Below are 27889 nucleotides of genomic sequence, written 5' to 3'. Positions count from 1 at the left end.
CTTAAGTCACCCTTGGTCCACGTAAGAATAATTATGGTACCAATCTTCTTTTTGCCTTTATATGACTTTTCTGTCTTCCGATTGTTATAGTTAAATGGCGCCCAACGTGGGGAAATACTTAAATACCGTCGGAAACGTTGGGGCCATACTAAACTACTGCCTGTTTCTAAGTTCAGCTGTTCATATATTTTTGTATGTAATGTTTCACATATGGATAATAATAGTTTGACACGTTATAGTTGGATCATATGTTTTTCTTTTGTTGGTGCTATTGACATCTTTCTAGTTATGTCAGCAATAATTAAAATAATTAGTCACTTGCTTTTTCCTTTTCATATATTTTGGGTACTAGCATTACTGTACATACATAAATCTAAGTGTTAATTTCACTAATTTTATCTTTTTATTCCCATTTTTGAAGAAGATTTTAACAGCATAGTGCCATTTGTGTAGTCATCATCATCATCATAAACCCGTACGCGTCCAGTGCTGGACATAGGTCTCCCTCAGCTCTTTCCATCTTTCTCTGTTTTGTGCGGCTTACATCCAGTTGCCGACAATACGCTTCAGATCATCAGCCCATCTGGTTGGTGGTCGTCCTCTGCTCCGTAGTGCTTTTTCTCGTGGCCTCCACTCGACAATACGTTTTGTCCATCGGTTATCTGACAATCTGGCGACGTGTCCTGCCCAATTCCACTTGAGCGACGCGATTCTTTCGACGGCGTCCGCTGTTCTTGTTCTACGACGTATTTCTTCGTTTGGGATTCGGTCCCTCAGGGAGACACCCAACATCTGGCGCTCCATAGCTCTCTGAGTTATGCGAATCTTGTTCACTACCTTTTTTGTGTGTTAATGTTTCCGCTCCATAAGTGGGTACAGGCAATACACACTGGTCAAAGATTTTCCTTTTCAGGCATATGGGTACCTAAGTCCGATTTAAATACATAGCTCAGTTTACCAAACGCTGCCCAGGCTAATCCTATGCGACGTGAGAGCTCGTACGTCTGGTTATCTCTTCCCAACCGAATTTCATGTCCCAAGTACTTATAAGATGCAGTCTGCTCAATATCCATTCCATCAACAACAATATTACGATTTAGCACCAGATTAGTCATTATTTGCGTCTTGTTGATGTTAATCTTCAGTCCGACCTCTAAGGAAGCGTGATATAACTTGTTTAACATTATTATTGCATCATCCATACGATCGGATATAAGGACGATGTCATCTGCGAATCTCAAATGACTGAGCTTCTCTCCATTTATGTTGATACCATATTCGTTCAGATCTGCCTTCTTAAAACTGTGTTCTAAAAGGGTTGTGAATAGCTTTGGTGAGATGGTGTTTCATTGCCGTACTCCTCGCTGTATACAGAATTTATTTGTTTGTTGATCAGATAGTCTTACGCTAGCCGTTGCGTTGTGGTAGATATATTTTATCATGTTAGTGTAGCGATGGTCTATTCGGCATTCTGTCAATGCTTTTAACATTTTCTGCTGGTTTATGGTATCGAATGCTTTCTCTTAGTCCACGAATATCAGTGCCAATGGTTTGTTGTATTCCGCAGACTTCTCGATCAAGTTTTTTATTGCCAGTAAGTGGTCGTTAGTGCTGTATCCGGATCTGAAGCCAGCTTGTTCTCTAGGCTGATAGAAGTCTAACTTAGCCTCCAGTCTTTTTTTGATAATTTTTTGTGAAAAGTTTATATGTGTGATAGCAAACTGATAGGACGGTAGTTTTTAGATCTGTTATGTCACCTTTTTTGTGCAATAAAACAATGACTGCATTGTTCCATTGAGAAGGCGTTTTTTCTTGGTAAATGCATTCGGTGAAAAGTTTGGCCAAAACCTGGATAATTTTATTTCCACCTTGTTTGATTGCCTCTATCACTACTCCGTCATCGCAAGGGGATTTATTATTTTTCATTTCTGAAAGTGTCTTTTTAACTTCGTATGGTGTTACTTCTGGCATTAATTCTGATCCCTGGTTTGTGATTTTTGGCAGAGCTGATCTTGCCTTGCGTTGGTGCTCTCATACATTTCGCGATAAAACGATTCGACAACCTTAAGGATTTCGGCTCTATCCGTAGCAATACTGTTGTCTTTGTTTCTTATTCTGTACATATTTTTGTTGCCAATATTATTCGTATTTCGCCGCAAAACTTTTAAACTTTTGTTTTCTTGAATTATTTGAATTATTTCTCTTGTATTGTTTTCTCTTATGTCTTTTCGGATTGACCGGTGGATATCTTTATTTAATTTCTTCAGTGTTGTGTAGTTGGAGTCGTATTTTTCTGTCAGTTGTCTTCTTTTACTTATTAACTCTTTGGTATTTTGGCTTAATGTTTCTTTATGGGTCACCACCGTCGGGTAGCACTCCCTTTCGGTTTCTTTTAGTGCCTTAGTTATGAGATTATTTGCTAGTTTGATGTCTTCTATTTCGTTTTCTAAGTCTTGTATATGGCTGGTTAGTAAGTTTTCATAGATGTCGTTGTTTTCTGGGGGAATCCATTTCTTCTTTCGTGTTTTGAAGATCATCTATGTTCTTTCCAAGTTGACATTTAATTGTATCCTTGCTCGGATTAATCTGTGGTCGCTTCCTATCGAAAATTTGTTAAGTACTTCAGTATCTTTAATTATTTTTTTTCTGTTCGTAAGGATAAAATCTATATCATTTTTGACACTGCCATCTGGGCTTATCCATGTCCATTTACGCTGAGGCTTTTTATCGAAAAAAGAGTTCATCACGGATAAATTTTCCTGGTGTAAGAAGTTAAGCAGTCTTTGCCCTCGTTCATTTCTTTCGCCGTTCCCATACTTGCCCATTGCTACTTCTGCATGATCTTGTTTAAAGCCCATTTTCGCATTAAAGTCGCCCATAGCTATTGTGTAGTATGCTGGTGTAGTATGTAATGCTGTTTGTAGGTCGTCATAAAATTTTTCAGTTTCTTCATCCGAGTGGCTAGTCGTTGGAGCATATGTCTGGATTATCTTAAGGTTATATCTTGCATTTAGTTTGAAGATGAGGTACACAATCCTGGGACTTATGCTGTTAATTTTAGTTATATTTTGGGCGTGCTTTCTATGTATAATGAATCCTACTCCACCATTTGAAGTGTCTTCTTCTCCTCTAAAATGAAATAAGTGTCCCGATTTAAGGGTAATTTGGGCTTCTCCTCTTCGTCTGATTTCACTGAGGCCGATGATGTCCCATTTTATTGTTTTCAGTTCTTTCTCCAGTTCCATCATCTTCTGGTCCGATATAAGAGTTCTAACATTGTATGAGGTGATATGCATTTGTCGTTCTTTGTGGTAGCCTGATCTTTTCCGGGGATTCTTAGCACCCTCTGCTCCAACCCTTTTCCACCCGCTACCTTGGCTGGGGGTGTTGGAGCCGCCGGAGACTGAGGGCCGTTCAGTAGTTTTGTCTTTCATGGAAATTTGCCTTTGGGTTTTTAGCCATTAAAACGCCACGCTTGGCTAGTGCGTGTTGGCGACTTGGTTAGGATGTGGAAGAAGGAAAGGGTGGAGATGGGAATGCTTTGGGTTAGGACATGGTTTTCCCGGTAAAGGGATGTTGGGGAAATCCACGAGCTCGCGTAGGGCAGATGTGCTATTCCTGAAGTAGATTTATTCCCTACCGGGATCGCAGAGAAGTATCTATCCGCTACCACGTAGTGGTATTTCTATTTGAGTATATATGGTTATATATGTCTATATGGTCTATTTGTGTAGTAGAATTATTTAAATACTATGAATTTTAAACTAGGAGCATGTTTTCAATAATGACTGATTTTTAACTTTATGAATCTAAACCTTATATATAACACATTCTTATAGGAGAAAAAGACTGGAAGAAGAAGCCCGCCCACCCGACGACTTAGAAGGACAAAGAACACATGCTTGGGTTATAATATTGCCCCCAAATAAACAAATCCAAGAACCCTTCTTCATTGAACCTAGTACAGGATTCTCTCACCCATTAACAACAGATATTTATTTGGGAATCGAAAGCATCTGGAACCATCAAAATTATTACGTAAATTTACAAGATTGCTCAGAGGGACTATCAAATATCAATTTTGATTTAAAGGAGAATGAGAAATGGATACACTTTTTAATAGGTAAGTCTAGGGATGGCGGTGTTTAACAAAACACAAGTTTTCGGTTACACCGATTTTTTTTACTCACGGTTTAACCTGGCTGTTATCACCGTCCAAAAAACCGGTTGTTTCAACAACCCGTTTTCGGTTTTTTTAATCAATAACCAATACCCATTAGGTTACAATGTTACATTTACATTGCACTTTAGTCAGCGATTCTCCATTAAAATCGATATAAATATTAATAATATCGATACTATTGAAAGAATATATCGATACCAAGATACATACATACATACATAATCGACTGCCTCTCATACCCATAGGTCAGGTTTCTTCTTTTATAAGCTACTCTTTGCAAATGTACGTCACTTCTTCCTATCTGCTGCGAAAACTTTTGCTTCTTGCCACGATGTTCCTCTTTTCTTAAGTATTTCGTTTACACTAGTGTTCCAGCTTTTCCTTGGTCTGCCCCTCGTGCTTTTACCCACTGCTTTGGCCTCCCATGCCATTTTCACTTGTCTGTCACCACCCACTCTTATCATGTGTCCAGCCTATTTTAACTTCTTTTCTTCAACTTTTTCGTTGAGCGATAATTTTACCTGTAATTCCTGTCTTATATATTTGTCTAATCTTCTTGCTCCCACCACTTTTCTTAAGTATCTCATTTCTGTAGCTTGTAATCTTTTCCTTTGGCTGTCATTCAGTACCCAGTTTTTTGCCACATATATTGTAATTGGCATATATACGGTTTTATAGACTGTCATTTTGGTTTTACTCGATATTTCCTTTTTGTTTAGGAAATTTTTATACAGTGAATAATAAGTTCTCGTTACCAATTTTATTCTATTTCCAAGTTCATCCTCTTGTGTACCTTTGTTGTTTAACAATATTCCCAAATACTTAAAGAGGTCTACTTCCTCAATTTTATGCCATACGATTGGAATATTTACATTTGCTTCTTTGTTGGCTATTGTCATTACATTCGTTTCCTCCATATTTATTACATATTAGGTTGTAGCTTCTTAGTTCCTCTGCACAGATTCTAATATTATCTGCAAGAGCCATTTCAGTTCTTGCAACTAAAGCAATTGCATCAGCAAATGCGCAGGCTTCAATTTTTATTTGTTGCAGATTTCTATATCCTATTAGTACGTTCTTTAAAGGTAAAATGTTGCAAAACCTCTAAATTTTAAAAAACTGCTTGGATTGACATGAAATTTGGCATAGACATAGCTAACAAGTCAAAGAAAAAAATTGATATTGTGCCGATGTGTGCTTTTGCCCTAGGGGTGAGTTTCACCCCCATTTGGGGATGAAAAATTTATGTTCGAAATAAATCCTGAAATGGATAAAATGACTCATTCTAAGCAACTTTTGTTCTATAAAGTTTTTTCACCAAGTTAATACTTTTCGAGTTATTTGCGAGTGAATATGTTAATTTTTCTACAAAATAACCACGTTTTCAGACGGTTTTTCGAAAATAACTCAAAAAGTAAGTATTTGGTCGAAAAAAAAATCGCTATAAAAAATATAGCAAGTAAAAAAGTGAAAAAGATGGTGTATATATTAGGTCACTATACCTAGTAGAAGCAAAGTTATAGCTAATGAAAAATAGGTTCATATTCGTCAAATTCCAAATCGTATATTTTAACGTGCGATAACCAAAAAACGAAGCACTTTTTTGGGAATAACTCATTTTAACTTTTTTAAAGTGTTTAAAAAATACTTATTTTTGTTTTTTAAAAAAAATTTTAGGCTAAAAAGTAAACAAGTTACGCCCAAAATAAAGTTGGCCTTTTTTTTTGGTAAGAAATCGGGAAAATCACCCCCTAATTAGCATTTTAAATGAATTTAATTGTTACCACTTCCCAAGTTTTTTACTCGCGTATGTATTGATCATATGATCTGTAAGTTTCATCGGTTCAAAGTCCTTATTTTTGAAAGAGCTGTAGTTAAAAGGGCTTGAACGAGTCACTTATCACGAGTGTATGCAAATTTAGAAACACTGAATCTTAACCAATTTTTGTCTTACAGAAAAACAAAAAAATAGAGAATATTCAGAAAAGTAAAGCCGACTATTTTTATTGTTTAAGATTTTTGGTATCTCTAACAATTTTTAAGTTATTTTGAAAAAAATAATTTTTTTCAAAATTAAAATTTTTAAAAATTTTGTTTTAAAACCACATTTTGTCGAAAATAAGCACTTTGAATCGATGAAACTTTCAGGTCATATAAAAACAACATAAGTAAAGTAACTTGTGAAGCGGTAACGATTAATTTCATTTAAATTACTAATTGGGGGTGATCTTCCTGATTTTTTTTTTGCCAAAACAAAAGGGACCAACTTTATTTTGAGCGTAACTTGCTTACATTTGATGCTAGACATTTTTTTTATAAAAACAGAAATAAAGCTTTTTTAAAACACTTTAATAAAGTTGTAATGTGTTTTCCCCAAGAATGCTTCATTATTTGGATACTTCACATTGAATTATTCTATTTGGAATTTTTCGAATATGAATCTATTTTTCATTATCTATAACTCTACTTTTGCTAGGTATAGAGACCTAATATATACACTATTTTTTTCACTTTTTTATAGGCTATATAGTTTTTTTAAGAATATTTTTTTCGACAAAATGCTTACGTTTTGAGTTATTTCCGAAAAACCGCCTCAAAACGTGGTTATTTCGTTGAAAAATGAACATATCCACTTGCAGATACATAACTCGAAAAGTACTGATTTGGTGAAAAAACTCTATATAACAAAAGTTGCTTAAAATTAGTCAGTTTATTTATTTCTGAACTTTCTTGGACATATATTTTTTCACCCCTGAGATGGGGTGAAACTCACCCCCAGGTCAAAAGCACACATCGGCACCATATCATTTTTTTCTTTGACATGTTAGCTATACCTATGCCAAATTTCATGTCAATCTAAGCGGTTCTTTAAAATTTACAGCAAAAACCGTGAAAGAATGTACTATAGCGCATTTTTTTATCAAACACTTTTCGATACCAAGATAATCAATCGATATATAAACGGCATTGGGATCGTACCCAATTATGATCGAAAACAGAAATCAGTTATCAGTAAAGCTCGGATTAAAGGCAAAATGCCTTTTTTTGCCTATTTTGCCTATTATAATTGTTTTTTACACTTTTTGCCTTTTTTCGTAAATTACGCCTATTTGTGCCTTTTTTAAAATTTCATGGGACTACCCACGATATTATTCTATTACTAAACCATTCTATAATAAAATTTTGGGTCAATAATAAAATATCAATGGTTTGTTTATATAACAGATTTCTAGGAAAATGTACCTGATCGAGACTTGAGGGTTAACTATTTGGAAATCGCTACGCTTTATTAGTTTATTATCAGTTGTACAGTCGGTTACTGTATCAGAGTTTAGTCACAAATTGCTATATCCTATTAGTTTAGTTTTGTTGCGTATACCGAAAAGCAAAGAACACGTTTTAAAACGTTTTAGACATTTGTGTGAAAAGATGACATCTAAATTAAGGCTATGGATCGCACCTTATTCGGAACTTTCTCTAGAAGGAGATGGAGCATTTTGTAAACCATGCGGCAAATCGGTAAGTTTTATTTTTTCTCTTTTTTTCTCGTCCCACAACATAACTAAATTCTAAAGCGGTTTTAGAATTCTAATTATTTATTTTTTAAATTCTCAGATTTCAAGTAGAAAAAGTACTTTATTGACCAGCATTGTGGAACCCCACTTCATAAACGTAATTTGGAAAAATTAAATTCTTCTAAGTTAGCCCAAATATCTCTGCGGGATAGTTTAAGCAGTTAAAAAAAAAGGAGGAAGACGCATTTAAATTTGATTTATGCCAGATGATGATTGCATCCAACATTCCTCTATATAAAGTTAATAACCCTAGTTTTAAATGCTGTTTCGAAAAATATCTTAATAAATCCTTACCGGACAAGAGTACATTGAGAAAACATACTGTGGAAAAATGTTATGTGGAATGTATTTCAAAAATTAAGCGGGAGTTAGAGGGCAATTTTTTGTATATTATCGTGGATGAAACGACAGATGTATGCGGCAGGTATATAGCTAATTTAATGATTGGAATTTTGAACGAAAACTTTGCGAGGAAACCTTATTTAGTTGCCGTTAAAGAATTGGAAAAAACAAATAATTTAACAATAAGTCGATTTATACAAGATAGTTTAACAAACCTCTTTTTACCCAACCCTATACCAGTGAATAAAATAGTTTTAATGCTTTCAGATGCTGCGGCATATATGTTAAAAGCTGCTGTTAATTTAAAGATTTTTTATCCTAATTTAATTCATTGCACTTGTGCAGCCCACGGGGTAAATAGAATTGCTGAAGAAATAAGAAATCTGTTTCCGTTGGTAAATAATTTTATAAATTTTATGAAAAAATTTTTTGTAAAGGCTCCGTTGAGTGTGCAAATATATTAAGAAAGACTTCCCGGTGTCCCTTTGCCACCTAAACCAGTAATTACAAGGTGGGGAACCTGGCTCGAAGCAGTTTTTTTACTTTGAACACTGCAATGAAATAGAATTTGTTATGTCAGAATTTGATGATGATATTTCCGAAGTCATTCGAGAAGCAAAAAAAATATTAAAAAATCCCAAATTGAAACAGCAACTCGCTTATATCAATGACAATTATAAATTAATAGTTACCACAATTACCTTATTAGAAAAACAAGAGATAAATTTATGTGAGTCAGTAAAATTAATAGATAATTTAAAGACGAAAATTAAATCGGCGCCTGGAAGTAAAGGTCAATTAATTAAAAAAAAAAATGGAATATGTTTTCGACAAGAATGAAAGTTTTTCGTTTTAATCTAATGTTGCTAAAGTTTTGAATGGGACATTTTCCGAGGAATTACAAATTATGCCAGATTTATTATCCGCTCTGAAATATGCTCCAATTACATCTATCGATGTCGAACGTTCGTTTTCAATGTACAAATTAATTTTAAGTGATCGAAGACATAGTTTTAAGACCGAAAATATTGAAAAACATTTAGTTGTTTCTTTTAATGATAAAATTTTAAGTGGTTACAATGTTTAATTATTAATTAACAGTTATTTAGTTACTAGTTTATTTATACTAATGTGTAAATATACCTGCCTTAAGTTAATATTACGTTAATTCACTTCGTACAATAAATAATAAGTTATATTTCTTTATTGCCTATATTTTGCCTAAATGTTAATATTCCTGCCTTTTTTAATAAAAATATTTGCCTATATAGGCGCCTTTTTCTTCAATTTTTTTGCCTATAAATCCGAGCTTTAGTTATCAGTGTTGTAAAATCAATTTCGGTTTTGATCAGCTTAAAATTTCTAAGTCGCGCGCTCGGGTGCGAATAAAATTTTTCTCTGAATTCATTATTTTTTCCAGATGTAGTAACTTAATCGGTTTTCACCGGTTATTACTGTAAAAAGAAAAAAACCCGTTATAACCTATTATTGCAGAGTAAATAAATCGGTTTTCGGTTATAATTGGTTGGTTTTTCCCATCCCTAGGTGAGCCCCCGTTCGAGCGAGAACATAAACCCAGAGAAATAGGGGAGGACGATCCCGAAGCAACCGAAATGTTGGAAGAGAAACATCTTGATATGCCGACGTCTTGGTCAATGAAGATGAACGTACCACACGAAATATTAAAAAAGCGGTTTCCAGAAGGTTAGTTATTTTTGTTTTGTTACAGTCGGAAAAATGAAAGAATACCCATGAACGAACATATAAAACGTGCTGTATTTTCCTGTCGCCGTGTCACAAACAAAATTGTCCAGTGCAAGTACATGTAACAATAATTATTACATGTACTTGCGCTGGCCAATTTTTTGTGTGACACGGCGACAGGAAAATACAGCGTGTTTTATATGTTCGGTCATGAGTATTCTTTCATTTTTCCTACTGTACTTGTTATTATCTACAGTGCGGTGGAATAAGTGTTGCCCCCCCCCCCTGTTAACATGTTTATTTTGAGAATATAAGCAAAACGCTCAGACAGTTCGATTTTTAAACTAACCATAGTATATTATAGCATCAACGTTTCGAACTTTTCGCGATCCCTCTTCGGGTGACAGGCATAACTTTGATTTTTTTAAATGGTAGAGTACATCATGTGACACCTCATTTAACAGCTTTTTAAATATTGATTTCAAAAATGTATAATACTTTAATCCTTTTTGAGATCGTAAGCGCAAAATTTCGGTCGAACTCTTTTTAAACGCATTTATCTTTTTAGAATTCTGAGAAAACTAATTAAGTATTTTTGAAACATTTAAACGCAGAATCAAAGATTAGATTATTACCGAGGGCTGACAGTCCCTTAGAATAAACAAAAAGTTTCTTTTGAATGATATATTTGAAATTAAAAATCACACTAAATTTTCTCTTTTTTTCACCACTGTGACTTATTAAAATAAACAATATAGGAGTTCTCAGGAACTTTAGACCATCGAGAATACTGTAATATTTCATTCTGCGTTTAAATTTTTCAAAAATATTTATTAGTTTTTTCAGGATTCGAAAAAAATGATTGCATTTAGAAAGAGTTCGACCGAAATTTTGCGCTTACGCTCTCAAACAGGATTAAAGTATTATACATTTTTGAAATCAGTATTTTAAGAGCTTTTAAATGAGGTGTCACATGATGTACTTTCCCATTTAAAAAAATCAAAGTTATGCCTGTCACCTGAAGAGGTATCGCGTAAAGTTCGAAACGTTGATTCTATAATATACTACGGTTAGTTTAAAAATCGACCTGTTCAAGCGTTTTGCTTAGATTCTTAAAATAAACAAGTTAACAGGGGGGCAACACTTATTCCACCGCACTGTATATTTCTCGTGTATATTTATTTTAAAATCTTAGTCTGGGCCAGTTATCAGTAGTAATTGCACAAGAGCTCTAAAATTATTGAATTTTTCCCGAGTGACACTTTGACAGTTTTAAGTTCACGAGCCGAAGGCGAGTGAAATTAAATCAAAGTGTCACGGGGGTAAAAGTTATATATTAATTTTAGAGATCGAGTGCAATTTGTTGCGATAATTTCATGAATAAAACTGTTCAAAACCAAAATTTTATTGTAATTTATTTATGTAAGTACAAATTAGTACAATTAAACACACAGTTGTTATAAATTTTTGACGGTTGGAAGTCATCACTTTTATAATTTTTAAAACATTAATTATTGTCATTAATGTCACTGAATGTATTTTTTCGTAGCAACGAAGGGCATCTCACGTAATATACTTGACGACGGGAAATTATCAAAAATTATCGGGTATAATATCACAAGAGAGTGAGAATAAATTGAAAATAATGCGACAGATTTTCGAAAATTTGTTGTCTGGCAATAGACACGAGAGCCCGCAGGGCTCGAGTGGCTATTGCCAAATGACAACAAATTTGAGTAAAAATGAAGCATTATTTTCTTATTTATTCTTACTGTCGTGTGATATTCGTAAGATTATTTTTTAATACGTATATTATGGATATTTTCTTAAATGTGACAGTTGTCAAAACTAGGAAACTGGTTGCCATTAAACAGAAACAATCTACTTAAAAAAATTCTATCGGTAATTTTCTACAGTAGATAATTCTCAGTATAATTTTAATCTGATTGGACAGAATTAAACACGTGATCAAATATCTTACTATACGATTGGAAGTTAAAATCATCAAAAAATAATCAGTTTAATTTAGATTTCTGTAGATTTCTTCAGAATCTCCTATGAATGAAATAATCGAAAAAAGACCAATTTTGGGAAAAGTTGTTCAGCAGTTATTTTATTGTTGGAATCGAATCTTAAGATTGCATATTAGTACCTAATATCGGTTCGCAAAGTCCTCAGAGAGTGTGCTATTTTGTTTATAAACAAATTAGCGCTTCGAAATCTTCTTTTCTTTTTCAATTATTGCTCTGTGACCCCGAAGATTTTAAGTTGAAACCAAAAATACTTCAATAAAAATTCGCCGTAATTTAATTTTGCGCAGAGATATTATTTTTGCGATTTCCTTGGACGATAATTTCCCTCGGAAAATCCGGGGTTTTTCAATAAAATCGTTATATTTTCAACTAAAATTTTAGAGATGTACAGTGGAACCCGATTATCCGTGTGCGGATTATCCGGGCTGCGGATTATCCGTGCTATGATTTTCTCTTACTCAAATTGCATTTTTGAGGTTTTATCAAAATAGCATCACCGTAAATCACTTGACGGAAACTCTATACGCCGAGACGGAGACTCATAATGAAAGATTTATTTTTTGGTTATTTTTTATGGTAGGTAACATGTATATACGTACATTATGTATTACATATAAGAAATAAATGTTCGGATTATCCGTACTATTCAATTATCCGTGCCATGTCCGGTCCCAAGGAGTACGGATAATCGGGGTTCTACTGTAATTATTATTGATAATTCAATAACTCATATAAAAGATTTGTGGTGATATAAAAGATTTTTTGTAGTAAATTATAATTCCGCAAGCCGGCGACAATCGAACAAACAGCTTAGCTACAATTAATTTGTCAATTAAAAATTTAGGATCGCAATAATAACCAGAATAATTATGATATACCAAAATCATTATAGTAGGGGAGGAAAGTATGCTAAATTTGCAGTTACTCAAGCGTTATGGAGACCTATTGGGTTGTGAAAAGTAGGTCCTAAAACCAAAAAAGTTTAGTTTTTATAAAGTGGGGGACTTTCTATTTTTAATTTAATTTTCCATTTCCAACAATCGTTTTTCCGATTGTAGCGCCATATATCCATAATTCGAGAAAGTGTCTCGAATAAAAGTTACTTATTTTTACGTAAGGAATCCAAATGTGCAATAAAAATGGAGGTTCCTATTTAAGATTTTAAAGTAACCCCCCCCCACCACTATGGGGGGAGGGGGTCTTGTTGAGTCTAAATATATTTTCCAGTTTTTCAATATGATGTTCATTTCGCGAAATATTCGCTTTTTTCTTTGTGAAATTTTGTGACTCACCCATTTCCTTACGCCCAGCTCAAATCGTCAGATTTTTGAAATATACACTGTTTTGCATGTACTTACCTTATCTTAATCTGACGATTTCGAGTTTTTCTAAAGATAGCCTTTTTTTTCGGACCCCCCTTAACGAACTACTCTGTATTAACAGCCAATATATGGTAAAGGTACATTTACAGGGTACAAGGTTTCTCCCCATGTGATAATATAACGCGCTCGACTAACTGCAAAAATCCCCGCTTGGGCTCCCCTACCATTATGACTTTCATGTAAAAAGGTACTATCCATAGCTAATATACTTTAAAGAATTGAAATTGGACTATTTGAGCGGCCTCAGGAATGTTTTAAAATTATAAACAATTTTTTTAATCAATTACTTTTAATTGGAAATAAGCCACAATTTTACCAAAAAAAAATGATTTTATTAACGTTTCGACACCCAAGTCGGGTGTCGTTGTCAAAATACATTTTGTATTTTGACAATGAGCTCACTGCTGGCGAAGCGTCCATGTTACCACTGTTACCATTGGTAACAGTTAAAAATCTTGTAAATAAAAATATTTCATCGCCAACCGTCACTAAAGTCATTCATTATTGTACTGTACTCATTTGCCCTCATTTGCGGCAGTAAAATAACACTTTATTGTACTGAAAGAAGAATTTTACTTTACCTGCCGCGATTAATCGGAATTTAATGTAAGTGGTCGATGGCAGTAATCGATTATTTATTTGAGTTAACTTAAAATTTATTTACTTTAATTATTAAAAATATTGTACAAAATTTACGATTTTGTTAATTAAATTGATGTCGAAAAGTGAAATTCTGTAGTATTTTGTAATTATATTCATAAAAATAAATCAACACTTTACCGATTTAGAATTATTCAATATTGATAACTATCGATTAAAAATCGAAAGCGGCCATCATGCAGAAGTCACCTGTCATCACTGTCATGAAATTTTTGTTAAATCTTAAATTTAAAAAAAAATTGTTAAATTGTAAATTGTAAGTATTAAAACCAATATCAAATTGCTGGCGATAAAATTTTGTATGCACCACGTCAGTAAAGACTCTTTATCGAACTCGTCTGTTATTCGAATCGCTCGCTAGGCTCGCTCGGCTTATAATATCAAACTTGTTCCATAAAGAGTAACTTTACTGACTTGGTACATAAATAACTATTATAACTACTGTGAAATAATTCCATTTTATTTTTTTTACAATAGAAATATGAGTGTTAGTTAATAGTAATTCGGTTTAAAACCAACTAGAGGCACGAAAATATTGACGAGTTTATGCGACTCGGTTGCAGGTTATTTTGTTACCACTTTTATTTGTGGTAACGAAATCGGTCGGACGGGCGAAAACGGCTCGTGTGTGAAAATTTTGAAAGCCGAAGGCGTGGGTGCGCTATGGTGCTGTGGACTGTGGATAATAGAACTCTTGTTACCACTTTTTGGAATGGTTACAATGGTTACCATATCTTACTATTATAATGTGCGTGCAGTTAAACATGGATGAGTGTCGTTGACGATTTTTTTTTTGAAATTGTTGACACTATGATTATTCAACTTAAAAATAGATTGTCTAATGTAAAGCATCTCGAGTGTTTTTCAATACATTATGATATTGACAATTTTAAAAATAACACAAAAAAATTCCCAGATGCCTTTCATCAATTTGTAAAGCTACATGGACAAGAATTTGACAGGGTACAGTTAATAACAGAATTGACAGTTCTTTTTAATAATCCAGATTATATCGGTAAGTTGATAATGCATTTCAGGAAGATCTTAAATTGGCAAACGTATTTTTAACAGTTTTGGTTACAAGTGAATCCATTGACAGGAGTTTTTCAGCAATGAAGCGAATTAAAACCTGCCAAAAAATACCCATTGAGAAACGCTTTTTAAATGGATTAATGACAAAATCTTTTTTATACAATTCTGTTATTAACATTTTTGCAAATAAACAAAAACTTATATTTGGAAGGTTCAAAATAATTTTTTTAAATAAGATTTTTTACACCTGGTTTTGATAACACTTTAGAAAAAGTCACGCGTCGCCACTGGAGCTCACTGAGGATGGACTGATAAGTACAAAAACGTTCTGAACACTTGTCTAATCCATTTGGATTTTTTAGAATTTTAATTCTAAATTAAAATTACAGTAGAGCGTCGATAATCCGAACCCTGGTAATCCGAACGATGGCTAATCCGAACGCAAAAAAAATTATAAAATTAAAAAATATGATCACGGATCGAATTTTTGGATTTAATATGACAATATGGGCAAAATATGACCGCGGATTTTTGTTTTGTTTATGCAGAAATACATACAATATATTTGTTTATTATGCAGCTGTTTTATTCCTTGTAACTTAAACGTATGTGGGTACATAATATGTACTATGTTTATGAGCTTTGTATGTATTTTGAACATATTTTCGATAATCCGAACAATTTGATGATCCGAACTACCCCTGTACCAATTAGTTTGGATTATCGACGCTCTACTGTATACCAATTACAAAAAGGAGATTTTACTTCATGTTAAAGTTATTTCTACTTGTCTTTCTCTGGTACTGCTAAATACTTTTATTTATTCTAGCTTAATTTTTTAGGATGTAGAACTACACAATTTAAACGCGTTTTCGTTGAAGAATATGCTCCCTTTACTTCTTGCGATGGACTTGTCTCCAGAATCACGAGATTTCAAGATTTTGATTGTAAAATTCCAGAAGTGATAGAAGAGGAATTTGAATATCGTCATGACAAATTTGTAAGAAGTATTAGCAAGTGTGATACGAATGCGATTACAGATTATTTTGACAAAGGAAGAGAGGATGCTGTTATCAAACATATCTATATTCGTAATGAAGATGATGTTCATGCAAAAAGAACTATATTTTTTAACCATGAAGGTACGCTTTATCTGTAACAAGGTAACAAAATAGTTCACAGAAACACTAAACATAACTATAAGGTGTATGGTTCAATAATAAATGTTAATATTACATAATATCAAATATAATACAGTGATGAGAGCGCTAATAGACTACAAAATAACGCAAAAGATGTAAACAATAATACGCTGTGAAATAAAAAGAGAGGAAACTAGTAGCAGTGTAAACTTATCGATAGGACCTTATAAATTTACATTACATTACATAGTTTCCCACCTTTATATAGACGTCTTTAGTAGTATGACAATGACAACTGTCACTCTGACAGGAGAATTTTTTTAAAATTCGTCTAAAGGTGGGAAACTATGTAATCCAATGTAAATTTATTGGTTTGTATCAATAATTTTACACCTTTACTACTTTTATCTCTTTTTATTTGACAACATGTTATTTTGCCTAATGTTAGTACGCTCATCACTGTGTACATAAATGATATTCAGTAAGCGAGTACAAATACATAATATAAAAATATAGACAAGGAAATTTGTTGGCAAAACTCGCCAAGTGAATTTAAGTATATAGGCCAGGGTAATAAGACAAAAATATACCCTGTCCGTGACACTTGAGCAGCCAGGGTTCTGAAGCGTTTTTTCGACAAGTAATACCTAGAGTAACAAATTGTAACTATTTCCTGCGTAGGATCTGGCGGCCATTTTTATTTATAAACAATTAACTGTCAAAAATGACATTTTTCCCTTTTTTTTTCAAATAAACGGAAAACAGTGAAACTTATGATTTTTTTAGTAAAAATATCTTTGAGATTATGGAAAAAGCTTTAAAATGACATATTACAAAGTTTGATATACTCATTTATTGTTAATATAATTGCGAAAAAAGTCGGAATTGCAAAAACAATTATTTTCGCAATTACTGCTGTAAAAATTAGTGTACAGGTTTGAAATTTTTGTCAAATGAGGGTTCTTTGGTGCTTAATATGTGATAAAAATTTCAAAGCGATTCATTAAATTTTTTAAATTTTATTCGAATTGTTTATCTCGGAGAGCATTTTTTTTGCAATAACATAAGTCAGAAAAAAATGACGTTAAAACCATTCCACAGGTGTCAAATGGATGAGCATGAGCTATATTTTCAACCTGATTTAAAGAAAGCAAATACAAAATGCATTTATTAGTAATAAATAATTATGCAAAAGTATCGTAAATCTTTCCTTATAAACTTTTTGAATAACTTTTTCCAAAAAAATTAACTTTTTTACCCTGTTTTAAGTGCACAACTACCGAGTAATGTTATTTATATCATAATTGATAAAAAATTGTAAAAAATATATATAATTTCTTATATAACAAAATAAAAAGTTTATAAGGAAAGATTTACGATACTTTTGCATAATTATTTATTACTAATAAATGCATTTTTTATTCACTTTCTTTAAACAAGATTGAAAATATAGCTCATGCTCTTACATTTGACAGCTGTGGAATGGTTTTAACGTCATTTTTTTCTGACTTATGTTATTGCAAAAAAAATGCTCTCTGAGATAAACAATTCGAATAAAATTTAAACAATTGAATGAATCGCTTTGAAATTTTTATCACCTATTAAGCACCAAAGAATCCTCATTTGACAAAAATTTTAAACCTGTACACTTATTTTTACAGCAGTTATTAAAAAATTAGTTTTTTTGCAATTCCGAACTTTTTTCGCAATTATGTTAACAATAAATGAGTATATTAAACTTTGTAATATGTCATTTTAAAGCTTTTTCCATCATCTCAAAGATATTTAACGATTGCCGGTATAAGTAATCTCCCATTTGTTGGTCAACAGCTACGGGAGTAGAGTCTCTCGGTAGCCGCCGAAGAGACAAGACGTGCAGAGTGCGGACGAGCAGCAGTAGCAGCGCAACAAGTCGAGGAGAGGGAAGTGCTTTGGTGTAACGTACTTCTTAGTACGGCTGTGAATGTAAGCACAGCAACACTAGAGCGCTCGCTCTCGCTAGACGCGAAGACGTGGAAGCAGAGGCAAAAGCCAACCTCTTGGATGTGGTGAAACTCAGGAAGTTTGATTTCATTGAATTTTCTGAGACATTGCAAACAAGGGTTGGAAAGCAGAATAAGCAATAGCGGGCTCGACGTGAGCCCGCTACGGGATACTCTCTGTGCCTCCGTTAGGAATGGGTACAGTTTAAAACACTGTGCCTCGACACTGCAAGGTGTAGTTATTTAGAATACATCTTGCAGCCCCGGCCCCTAAGGTCAGAGAGTTGAGAAAATCAAGAGGATCCCGTACCTAGTTCTGTCTAGGTACGAGAACTACCGCGCTGTTGTGCAGGGAGCCAACCCTGAAGTCGATGTGGTGTCGGGCCAATCGGCTGAAAAAAAGGCTTCTTCTAAAAGTTAGGTTACCGCTCCCAACCAAAGATGACACGAGTCAGATCTCGGTCACCCCCCAGATCCAAGGCGCTTTCCCCGCCAAGATATGCAGACTCTAAAGAGTCCCTCCTGTTACAGCACCCTGAAGAGAGCAGCGATGACCACTCGAGCGACCAGGAAGATGGAAAAGACGGTTTTACGATCCAAAATCGTAGAATAAGAAAAAAGAAAAAGAAGTCAAAAGGCAAGGACTCCACGCAGAACGTCGAGACCACCGAGAACGTCACCGAAGCCACCCAGGAAGTCGAGGATTCCCAGAACATCGAGGCCACCCAGGAAGTCGAGGACATGGACGAAGACGTCCCAGGCGCCGAAGGCGGGGGCACTACCAAACGTCAGCGGGTTGAAGAGGATGCCGCCAGCGAAGACGAGCTGACAAAGGCCAACGCAGAAATCAACCGACTCAGAACCCTGATGAAAGAATTTGCAGCAAACGTTGATGCAAACAACAAAAAATACGAAGAGGTGATCGCACAACAGAAGGCAGAGATCAAAGAGCTGAATACGGAGATTCGACGAATGAGCGAAAAGATGGATGCCAGATTCGACGAGTTGATAGCTCTCCAGAAACAACTCGCAAAGAAATCGGAGAAGAAAAACCCCGAAAAGACGGACAAAAAGCCACCAGTAGAGCAGCCTGCCACCAAAAAGATGACCACCGAGCAGACTCGACCACCCAGCCAGAAGGCTACCACCTCGACGAAGGAGGCGTCCACCCAACAGAGGAAAAAGAGAAAGGAAGAGTTTCCACCCCTGGTGACACACCTTCCACTAACCGACGAGGAAGCCGCCACATGGACGTCCAACCAAGAAAAAGCCATGAAACTAGCTCCCCAGCTACAGCTACCCCTCCCCGAGGAACCAGTGCCATCCACGAGCACAGATAGGGACGCGCTTGCCGCTTCCAGTCAAACTGATACAGTGTCAATGGAAACAAACCAAAACGAAGAAGACGCCGAAGAAGCCGTGTTACCTGAAAACCAGGTAACACCATACAGAAAACCGCCTGTAATTAAGTTACAGAGTGTCAGCGAGACAGGGGCTATTCTTACCATAGCCCAGGGCAAAGGCATCATCACCACAAACAAAATCTCCAGAAGTGGCAGAGAGACGCTCATCCAGGCTAAAAGCCCGGATGACTACAGAAAGATGACAAGGATAGTGGAGGAATATGCAGAAGCATACGCCGCCAAAGAGAAAAAGAGGCTACAATGGATAGCCTTTCCACTCGACGAAGACAGGAAACCAAAATTAGTGTTACGAGGATTGCCCACGAATACCACCGAGAAGGCAATCCAAGAAGACATGGCAAACCAATATGGAATAACCTGCCACACAGCACGTAACATGTCTACGAGAGTAGGGAAAAGGAGGCCACTACCCATGTTTGTCATGACACTGGATCAGGAAGACGTGGAAAAAGCAAAGCGGGTAACGAACCTGTGCCACATGAAAGTTGTGGTAGAGGACCTACACAAGGCAGCAGGACCGACGCAGTGCTTCAACTGCCAAGGGTACCATCACGCCCAGAACTCGTGTCACAAGGACCCGAGATGTGTGAAGTGCGGCGAAGAACACCACTCAAAGCAGTGCCAGAGAGCCAGAGAAGTCAAGGCAACGTGTGCCAACTGCAATGGGAGCCACCCAGCCAACTACAGAGGATGTCCTAGGTGCCCAACCTGGGGGAGGCCTCCACCACAGAGGTCACAACAGCGACCACCACCAAACCGAAGACAGCAGGCAACCGGGGTATCCTACGCGCAAGCCACGCAGGGAGACCAACCAGCGCAGAACAACACACCGTCCAACCGACCAACCCTCCCAGATGAAGAGTACCTAGTCAGGATGGTCACAAACATCGTGACTAAGGTAGTCCAAGAGGTGATACTCAGCACCAGGCAGGCACAGAACTAATGGCAGAGAGGGTATACTTGAGGATAGGCTCCTGGAACCCGGGCGGCATAACCACAAATCAGAACATACTAGATGAACTCGCCAACAGATACGAGATGGACATCGTAGCAATTCAGGAAACAAAACTGACCAACAACTTCAACCTAAAGTTTCCTGGATACGACGTATATAGGAACGACCTCACGGCCATCCTCGTAAAGAAGGGTATTAGACACACCAGTTACACTACTCCACCACTGGTCAACATGGAAGCCACAACAATAGAAGTTAACATGAGGCAAGGCGCAATAAGGATCACATCAGCCTACGTAAGACCACAAGACCCTTTAATGGACGATGACCTAGATGCGTTCCTAAACATCGCCGAACCATCCATCATAATAGGAGACCTGAATGCAAGATCCCCCAACTGGAACGACAGAGCTACGAACAGGAATGGACGACTACTAAACAGATACATAGAAAACAACGAAGACACAATGGCAATGGGCCCAGAAGAACCTACCCACTACCCAGGAAACGCACTTCCGACACACATCGACTTAGTTGTAGCCAAAAACCTAGGACTGCAATCAGAATTAATCACGCTGGACGAAGGATCAACTGACCACCACCCCATCCTATTAGAAATCGGAACATGGGAAGAGACAAACCCGCCAAAAAGAACAAAAAAGAAAATAAAGTGGACTAACTACAAAAGGTTAGTAAGTGAAGGAATAAACATAGTGCCAGTAATAAACAATCCAGAAGAAATAGAAGGAAAAGTCCTAGAGTTCGAAAATATCATCCAAGAGGCAATTAGAAACAGCACAACAGAGGAAGATGTCGAGATATTCATGGGAAGGTTCAAAGACATACCACAAGAAACACAAGAGTTGATAAGGGAAAAAAATAGAGCAAAGAAAACAGCAAAAAGAACAAGAAACAGAGTAGATAAATCCTGGGCAAATATTTTAAATAGGGAGGTCCAAACGGCCCTAAAACTCCACCGTAGCGAAAAATGGGACAACTTTGTACAAGAGATGGAAGAACAAGACTCAAACATGAGAAATGTCTGGAAGCTCCAGAAAATGTTGAGAAGCGACAGGAAACCCATCCCCCCACTACATGGAAGATACGGCATGGTATACACCATAGAAGATAAAGCAGAGGCAATGAGGACTACACTCGAAGATGAATGCAGACTGAACTTCCACCAAGATGAAGACGACGACTTCCTGGAAGAAGTCGAAGAACAAGAAGAAGGACCAGAAGACCCAGAGGACTTCATCCCCCCAACATCACCGGAAGAAATCAATGAACATATCAAAAATAGTTCACCGAGAAAAGCGCCTGGCCTCGACGAAATAACCAACAGAGCCCTAAAATATTTGCCCAGAAAAGCCAGCTATAGTGTATTTCACAAATATTATAAACGCAATATTAAGATTCAAGACATTCCCAAACAGATGGAAAGAGGCCCGTGTCATCATGATTCCAAAACCTGGCAAGAATCACACATTCCCACAGAACTACAGGCCAATCAGCTTACTTCCAGCGATCAGCAAGATAGTGGAAAGAGTCATACTTAGCAGACTGCAAGCGGAAACAACCCGACTAAATATCATCCCAGAGGCTCAATTCGGATTTAGAGCAGAGCACTCCAGCGAACTACAAGTCCTCAGGCTAACCGAGTACATAGCAGCCGGTTTCAATGATAAGCAGTACACTGGAGCAGCGTTCCTGGATGTAAGCAAGGCATTCGACAGAGTCTGGCACAAGGGGCTCCTATTCAAAATGCGGGATTACGGGTACAGCGGAGCGATGACGAGGCTAATCTCGTCGTACTTGGGCGGCCGGAGGTTCAGGATTCGGATAGGACAAGTCCTGTCCGAACTCGGAATCCCGGAGGCTGGAGTACCACAGGGAGCGGTCTTGTCACCCCTGCTGTACACGATATACACCGCAGATGTACCTAGAACACCAGGTACCCTCATGAGCCTCTACGCCGACGATACAGCAATAGCGGCCAAGCATAGAAACGCAGATATAGCAGTGACCAACCTACAAACTGCACTAGAAGAAATTGAAGCATGGTGTATCAAATGGAAGATAGCCATAAATTCAGAGAAAACACAAGCGGTTCTATACAAGAAAGGGAGACAGCAGCCAGAGGAACAATTGAGGGTGCAGAACAGGCCCATCGAGTGGAAAAACGAAGCCAAATACCTAGGAGTCATTATGGATAAAGGATTAACCTTCCAAAAACACGTAGAAGCCACAGTCCAGAAGGCCAACATAGCAAGAGCGAATCTAAGAGGACTCACAGGCAGAAAAAGTAAACTAACACTCAAAACAAGGTTAAGATTGATAAATAGTATAATCCTACCGGTATTAACTTATGCGTCTCTCGCATGGGGACACGTATGTAATACACACAAGAAGAAGATCCAAGCAGTCCATAACAACAGCTTGAGGGAGGCCGTCAGAGTCCCAAGATATGTAGCTGAAAGATTCCTGTTCAGAGAACTCCAACAGGTGAGAGTCACAGAAACCATGACAGACAAGGCAAGGGTCAAATTCGCAGAATTAGAACATCACCCAAATTACATACTGCGAGAGACGCTAAGATACGACGAGTTCCACCGATGGAAGCACAGACGCCCGAAACAACAAATTATAGGATAAACTAAAAGTGATAAGTGATAGTAGTGTGTTCGTAGCTCGAAACAAGTGCCGAAGATAGCGTTACCCACGAAGTCCAAGTACCACGACCACCTCCAAGGTAAGCAAATATTAGAAAATTAGAAGGGCCTTAAGCCCCCAAAAAAATTCATATAAAATAAAAAAATGGCGAAAGCCCCCAAAAAAATTAAAAAAACCAAAAACACAAAAAAATTAGAGCATCGAGTCATCGGGCGGGGCCCAGCAGGGCCCAACAGGGCTCAGTGGGGCTCGGCACGATGACTCGGGGCCCAAGCAAGCAATTTTTAGTACCGCGGATAAGTTATTAAGAAGATAAAGGCATAGAGCGCATCACGCTGGGCCTAGTTTTTTGCATTCGATTAGGATACCACAGTGGAATCTTATTACCCAGGGTTCCATTGTGAAGAGCATTTGGCTACGATAGTTGTGCCTCCATCGCGCATCAGCGTGCTATGGGGGGGAAAGGGATGGCCTGGGGCATTGGAGCGAGGTGGGGTGATCCCTGTATAACTCGGGTCAAAACACCTCGCCCCAATGACTTGTTACACCCGAATGTACTCCTTCGAGAGGGTGAACAAATCCCACAGGTCGGGTTAAATCAAATTGCTTGCTTGCTTGCTTGTCAACAGCTACGGGTGGAAGAACCGACACGTGGTAGGGCACTTCATTGTCCTGGAGTCGAGAAATTAACTCCGAAGGCGGAAGAGCTAAATTAGTCAACGGCATTGAGATGTGGAAAGCCACGGGATGACTACCACATTAAAGATCCGCGTGGATATCCTTAGTAAAAATCATCATGGACCCACTAATTGATAATTTACTTAATGATCATGGAGCTCGGAATCCAAGATCCGGCAGGGGAGGACAATCAGATTTAGACCACAGGGCCTCTCAGGTCGTCATCAAGGTAAATCCCTGTCAAACAAATAAGAATAACTCTATAGCATTGAAAATTGGAACATGGAACGTAAGAAGTTTATACCAATCAGGCAAACTCGATAACGCTGTGTCGGAAATGTGCAGAATGAAGATTAACATACTGGGCCTTAGCGATATACAATGGCCTGGATCAGGAAAATGTAACACCAGAAATGGAACTCTGTATTATTCCGGAAACAACGACCCCAATCACAAACAGAGAGTTGGAATTATAGTTGATAACAATTCTCGGAAATCCGAGGAAAGCGAAATGTGGGAAGACGAAGAACATCCTGGCTTAAGAACTTACGGGAATGGTTCGAATGCAGTAGTGCAGAGATATTTAGAGCGGCAGTCAACAGGGTCCGCATTGCCATGATGATTTCCAACCTTCGATAGAATATGGAACTTAAAGAAGAAGAAGAACATTATACATAAACAGAGATGATAGGTTATACTACACACATGTCTCTTGGAGGAGTTCTCTGACGACCAATCTTAAAAATAATTTAATAATATGAACGTGACGAAAGCAAACCCTCTTATTAGACCAGTCGGGATAGCATTTGACCTTGCATTAGGAGCTGCCCCAAATTTTATTTTTCTAATCTTTAGGGAGGGTCAATATTAGTACAAATTTAAAATCTCGACTGAATTCCGCCGTTGAGTTAGCCGCCATCTTGATTTTAAACGAGAACCGTTTTTGCTCAATATCTCCGCCATTTTCAACTTTTTGACAAAAAGTGTAGAAACTGAAATTGTTGAAAATGCGATTTTTAATAATTTCATATATTATAATTTTTTTCGTGCGGTCGATATTTTCCGAGTTATGAGGGGAAAATAGTGACAGTTGTAGCATAATTATTGAATTATCTCGTTTATTATTAGTTTTACAACAAATATTATATACAAATATGAAGAGAATTAAATTTTGTATAATTTTGATGCCGTACATTTTTTTGATAAAATCAATATTTAAGGTAGTACGTATGTGGTAAAAGTGCGAGCGTAAGACCTGATTGATTTTGTAGCAATTGTTTTTGTTCAATATCTCCGCCATTTTCAATTTTTCGACAAAAAGTGTAAGAACTGAAATTGTTGCAATTACGATTTACTACAATTTCTCGAGAGAACCAGTGGCGGGTCTACAAGGGGGAAATTGGAAAATTCCCCCCAAACAATATCCAAAATTTAAAAAAAATTGCTGAAACATCGCGATATATTAGCTGACATAAAACTTAAAATATCGACAGGCAAATTCAACCAATAAAACCCGCTAGTTAATAAAATTAAATGAACTTAATGCATATAATGTCTTTTTATGTCTTTTATATATTTAGTTTGGTTGATGTTTCATTGGAAGTTTCAAAAATTGTATAAAATATAATTCTCTTTATTTTGGTTTATGTACAATTTTGTCGTAAAGTTAATAATAAATGAGACAATTCAATAATTATGCTTCCCCTCCGCTTCCATTATTTTCCCCCTTAACTCGGAGAATATTGATCGTATAAAAAAATTGTGCCAAAGAAATTGTATGAAATTGCATTTCCAACAATTTTCTTTCCCACCATTTATGTCGAAAAGTTGAAAATGGCGGAGATATTAAGCAACAACAGTTCTGATTTAAAATCAATATGACGGCTAATGCAACCGCGGAATTCAGTCGAGATTTTAAATTTACACTACTATTGATCTCTCCTAAAGGATAGAATTATAAAATTTGGGGCAGCTTGGAAACAAAATTCAATTCAATAATTATGCTCCCCCCACCACTTTTTAATATTTTCCTATGTAACTCGGAAAATATCAACCGCATGAAAAAAATTGTTAAAAAGAAATTGTAGGAAATTATATTTTGAACAATTTTAGTTGAAAATGGCGTAGATATTGGACAAAAACAATTGCTATAAAATTAATCCGGTCTTACGCACGCGCTATTACCGCATACGTACTACCTTAAATAATAATTTTAGCAAAAAAATGAAAGAGACCAAAATTGTGTAGAATTTAATTCTCTTAATTTTTGTATGGGTACATATTTGTTGTAAAACTAATAATAAACGAGATAATTCAATAATTATGCTCCAACTCTCACTATATTTTCCCCTCATAACTCGGAAAATATCGACCGCGCAAAAAAAATTATAATAAATGAAATTATAGAAAATCACATTTTCAACAATTTCAGTTTCTACACTTTTTGTCAAAAAATTGAAAATGGCGGAGATATTGAGCAAAAACCGTTCTCGTTTAAAATCAAGATGGCAGCTAAAGCAACCGTGGAATTCAGTCGAGATTTTAAATTTATACTAATATTGACCCGCCCTAAAGATTAGAAAAATAAAATTTGGGGCAGCTCCTAATGCAAGGTTAGGCCTGTTATTCGTCTAACCCGACTGGACTATATGAAGATATAGCAATTCGTTAGTTGACTATATGTGACTGTTGCATATTATACTAACTATATGCAACTCATGCGACTGTTCCATATACACCAATGATTCCAAAATGGAAAAAGTCTCAGGATGCAGGATATACTCCAAATCACTGAACCTTAGTATAAAATGGAGTATGGGCAAAAATGCCAGCGTAGTTCAGACTGAACTGGCTGGTATCTCCATAGCAGCAAAAGAGATAACCCGGAAAGGTATAACCGGTAAAACCATAATAATCTTCACAGAGAGGAGACAAGCACTACTAATCCTGAATAGACCACGTGACATATCAGAGCTAGTAATGAAGTGTCACTAGCCCAAGCTTCGGATGGTAACAACATCATCCTAAGGTATGTTAAATGACACAATGGACATAAAGGTAATCGCATTGCTGACCAGCTAGCTAGAAAGGCAGCAGGCCTAAGACTCTTAGGATCTGGTGATCTTTTTGGTTGGTCTACAACAATCGCGGAAATTGCCAAATGTCACTCCCACACGCAAACCGTGAAAAGATGGGAAGAAGGCCCAGGATGTAGACTTGCCAAAGTAACACTAAGAAATCTTAGGAAGTCAGCATCAGAAAATTACTTGAGAATGACCAAAAAACCTACGCTTGACAGTTGGTTTTTTAACTGGACATTGTCAAATAAGCAAACGCCGCCGTACACTGTGGCTAGTAGGCACACCTTCGTGCAGGAAGTGTGAACGATATGACGAAACTGTCGAACATGTCCTATGTGAATGTCGAGCATGTCCTATGCGAAGGAGTTATCGTCAATACGGAGAGTATGCGTTCGGCAAGCCTTGGCCTACACCTGCCGACATAGGGAAAATGTCCCATGGTGATTTGTCCACCTACCTGGAAATGGCAGATTGGACAATGAGCTAAGAACGACAACCCCTGGGAGGATGCACAATGGGTAAATTGTGGCCTAAGTGCTGTGGGAGTTGACTCGCCCTTCCTCTACAGATACAGATAAAGATTGTGTAAAGTTGCCTTTTTATTATTAATTATTAAACGCTTTTCTTTACTTCAATAGTTTGCATCAAATCTTTAGACGTTAATTTGACTGACTTTTCTTCAATGTAAATGAATGAAAATTTGCAGACATATGCATTAGCGGGAACAATACACGAAACAATACACGGATTTTAATGGAAAATGCTTAAATTCTCTTATTTTTTACAATGTAGAAACTTTTACGGATTGTAGCTAATGATATGAACTATACATAATTTCACTGTTTACGTTAATTGTTTACGTTATGCTTCATAAATAAACAATAAAGTTTCAAATTTTGAACGCTCATATATTTGTTTATATATAAATCGGCGTTTATTAGTGTCAAAATTCAATACGATACGAAACAAAACTTCAACCAAAACTCGAATTAAAAAAATTCGTGTTTTTATCGTAGTCTTAGAAAAACCACCGGTAGAGACGTT

General features: G+C 36.5%; 1 protein-coding gene across 1 annotated transcript in view; it reads left to right on the top strand.

The window, feature by feature from the left end:
- The window catches only part of LOC114330866 (dynein regulatory complex subunit 7), a 59924-nt gene that overhangs the window by 22109 nt on the left and 9926 nt on the right, over nucleotides 1-27889 (top strand). The window contains exons 5-7 of the mRNA XM_050655554.1: nucleotides 3840-4123; nucleotides 9646-9804; nucleotides 15754-16053. Of these exons, the coding sequence (XP_050511511.1) occupies nucleotides 3840-4123; nucleotides 9646-9804; nucleotides 15754-16053 (743 nt within the window). The remainder of the gene's footprint in view (nucleotides 1-3839; nucleotides 4124-9645; nucleotides 9805-15753; nucleotides 16054-27889) is intronic.

The sequence above is a fragment of the Diabrotica virgifera genome, chromosome 7 (assembly GCF_917563875.1).
Source record: "Diabrotica virgifera virgifera chromosome 7, PGI_DIABVI_V3a".
Taxonomy (NCBI): Eukaryota; Metazoa; Arthropoda; class Insecta; order Coleoptera; family Chrysomelidae; genus Diabrotica; species Diabrotica virgifera.
The sequence above is the reverse complement of the archived record's forward strand: the minus strand, read 5'-3'. Positions and strand labels throughout refer to the sequence as shown.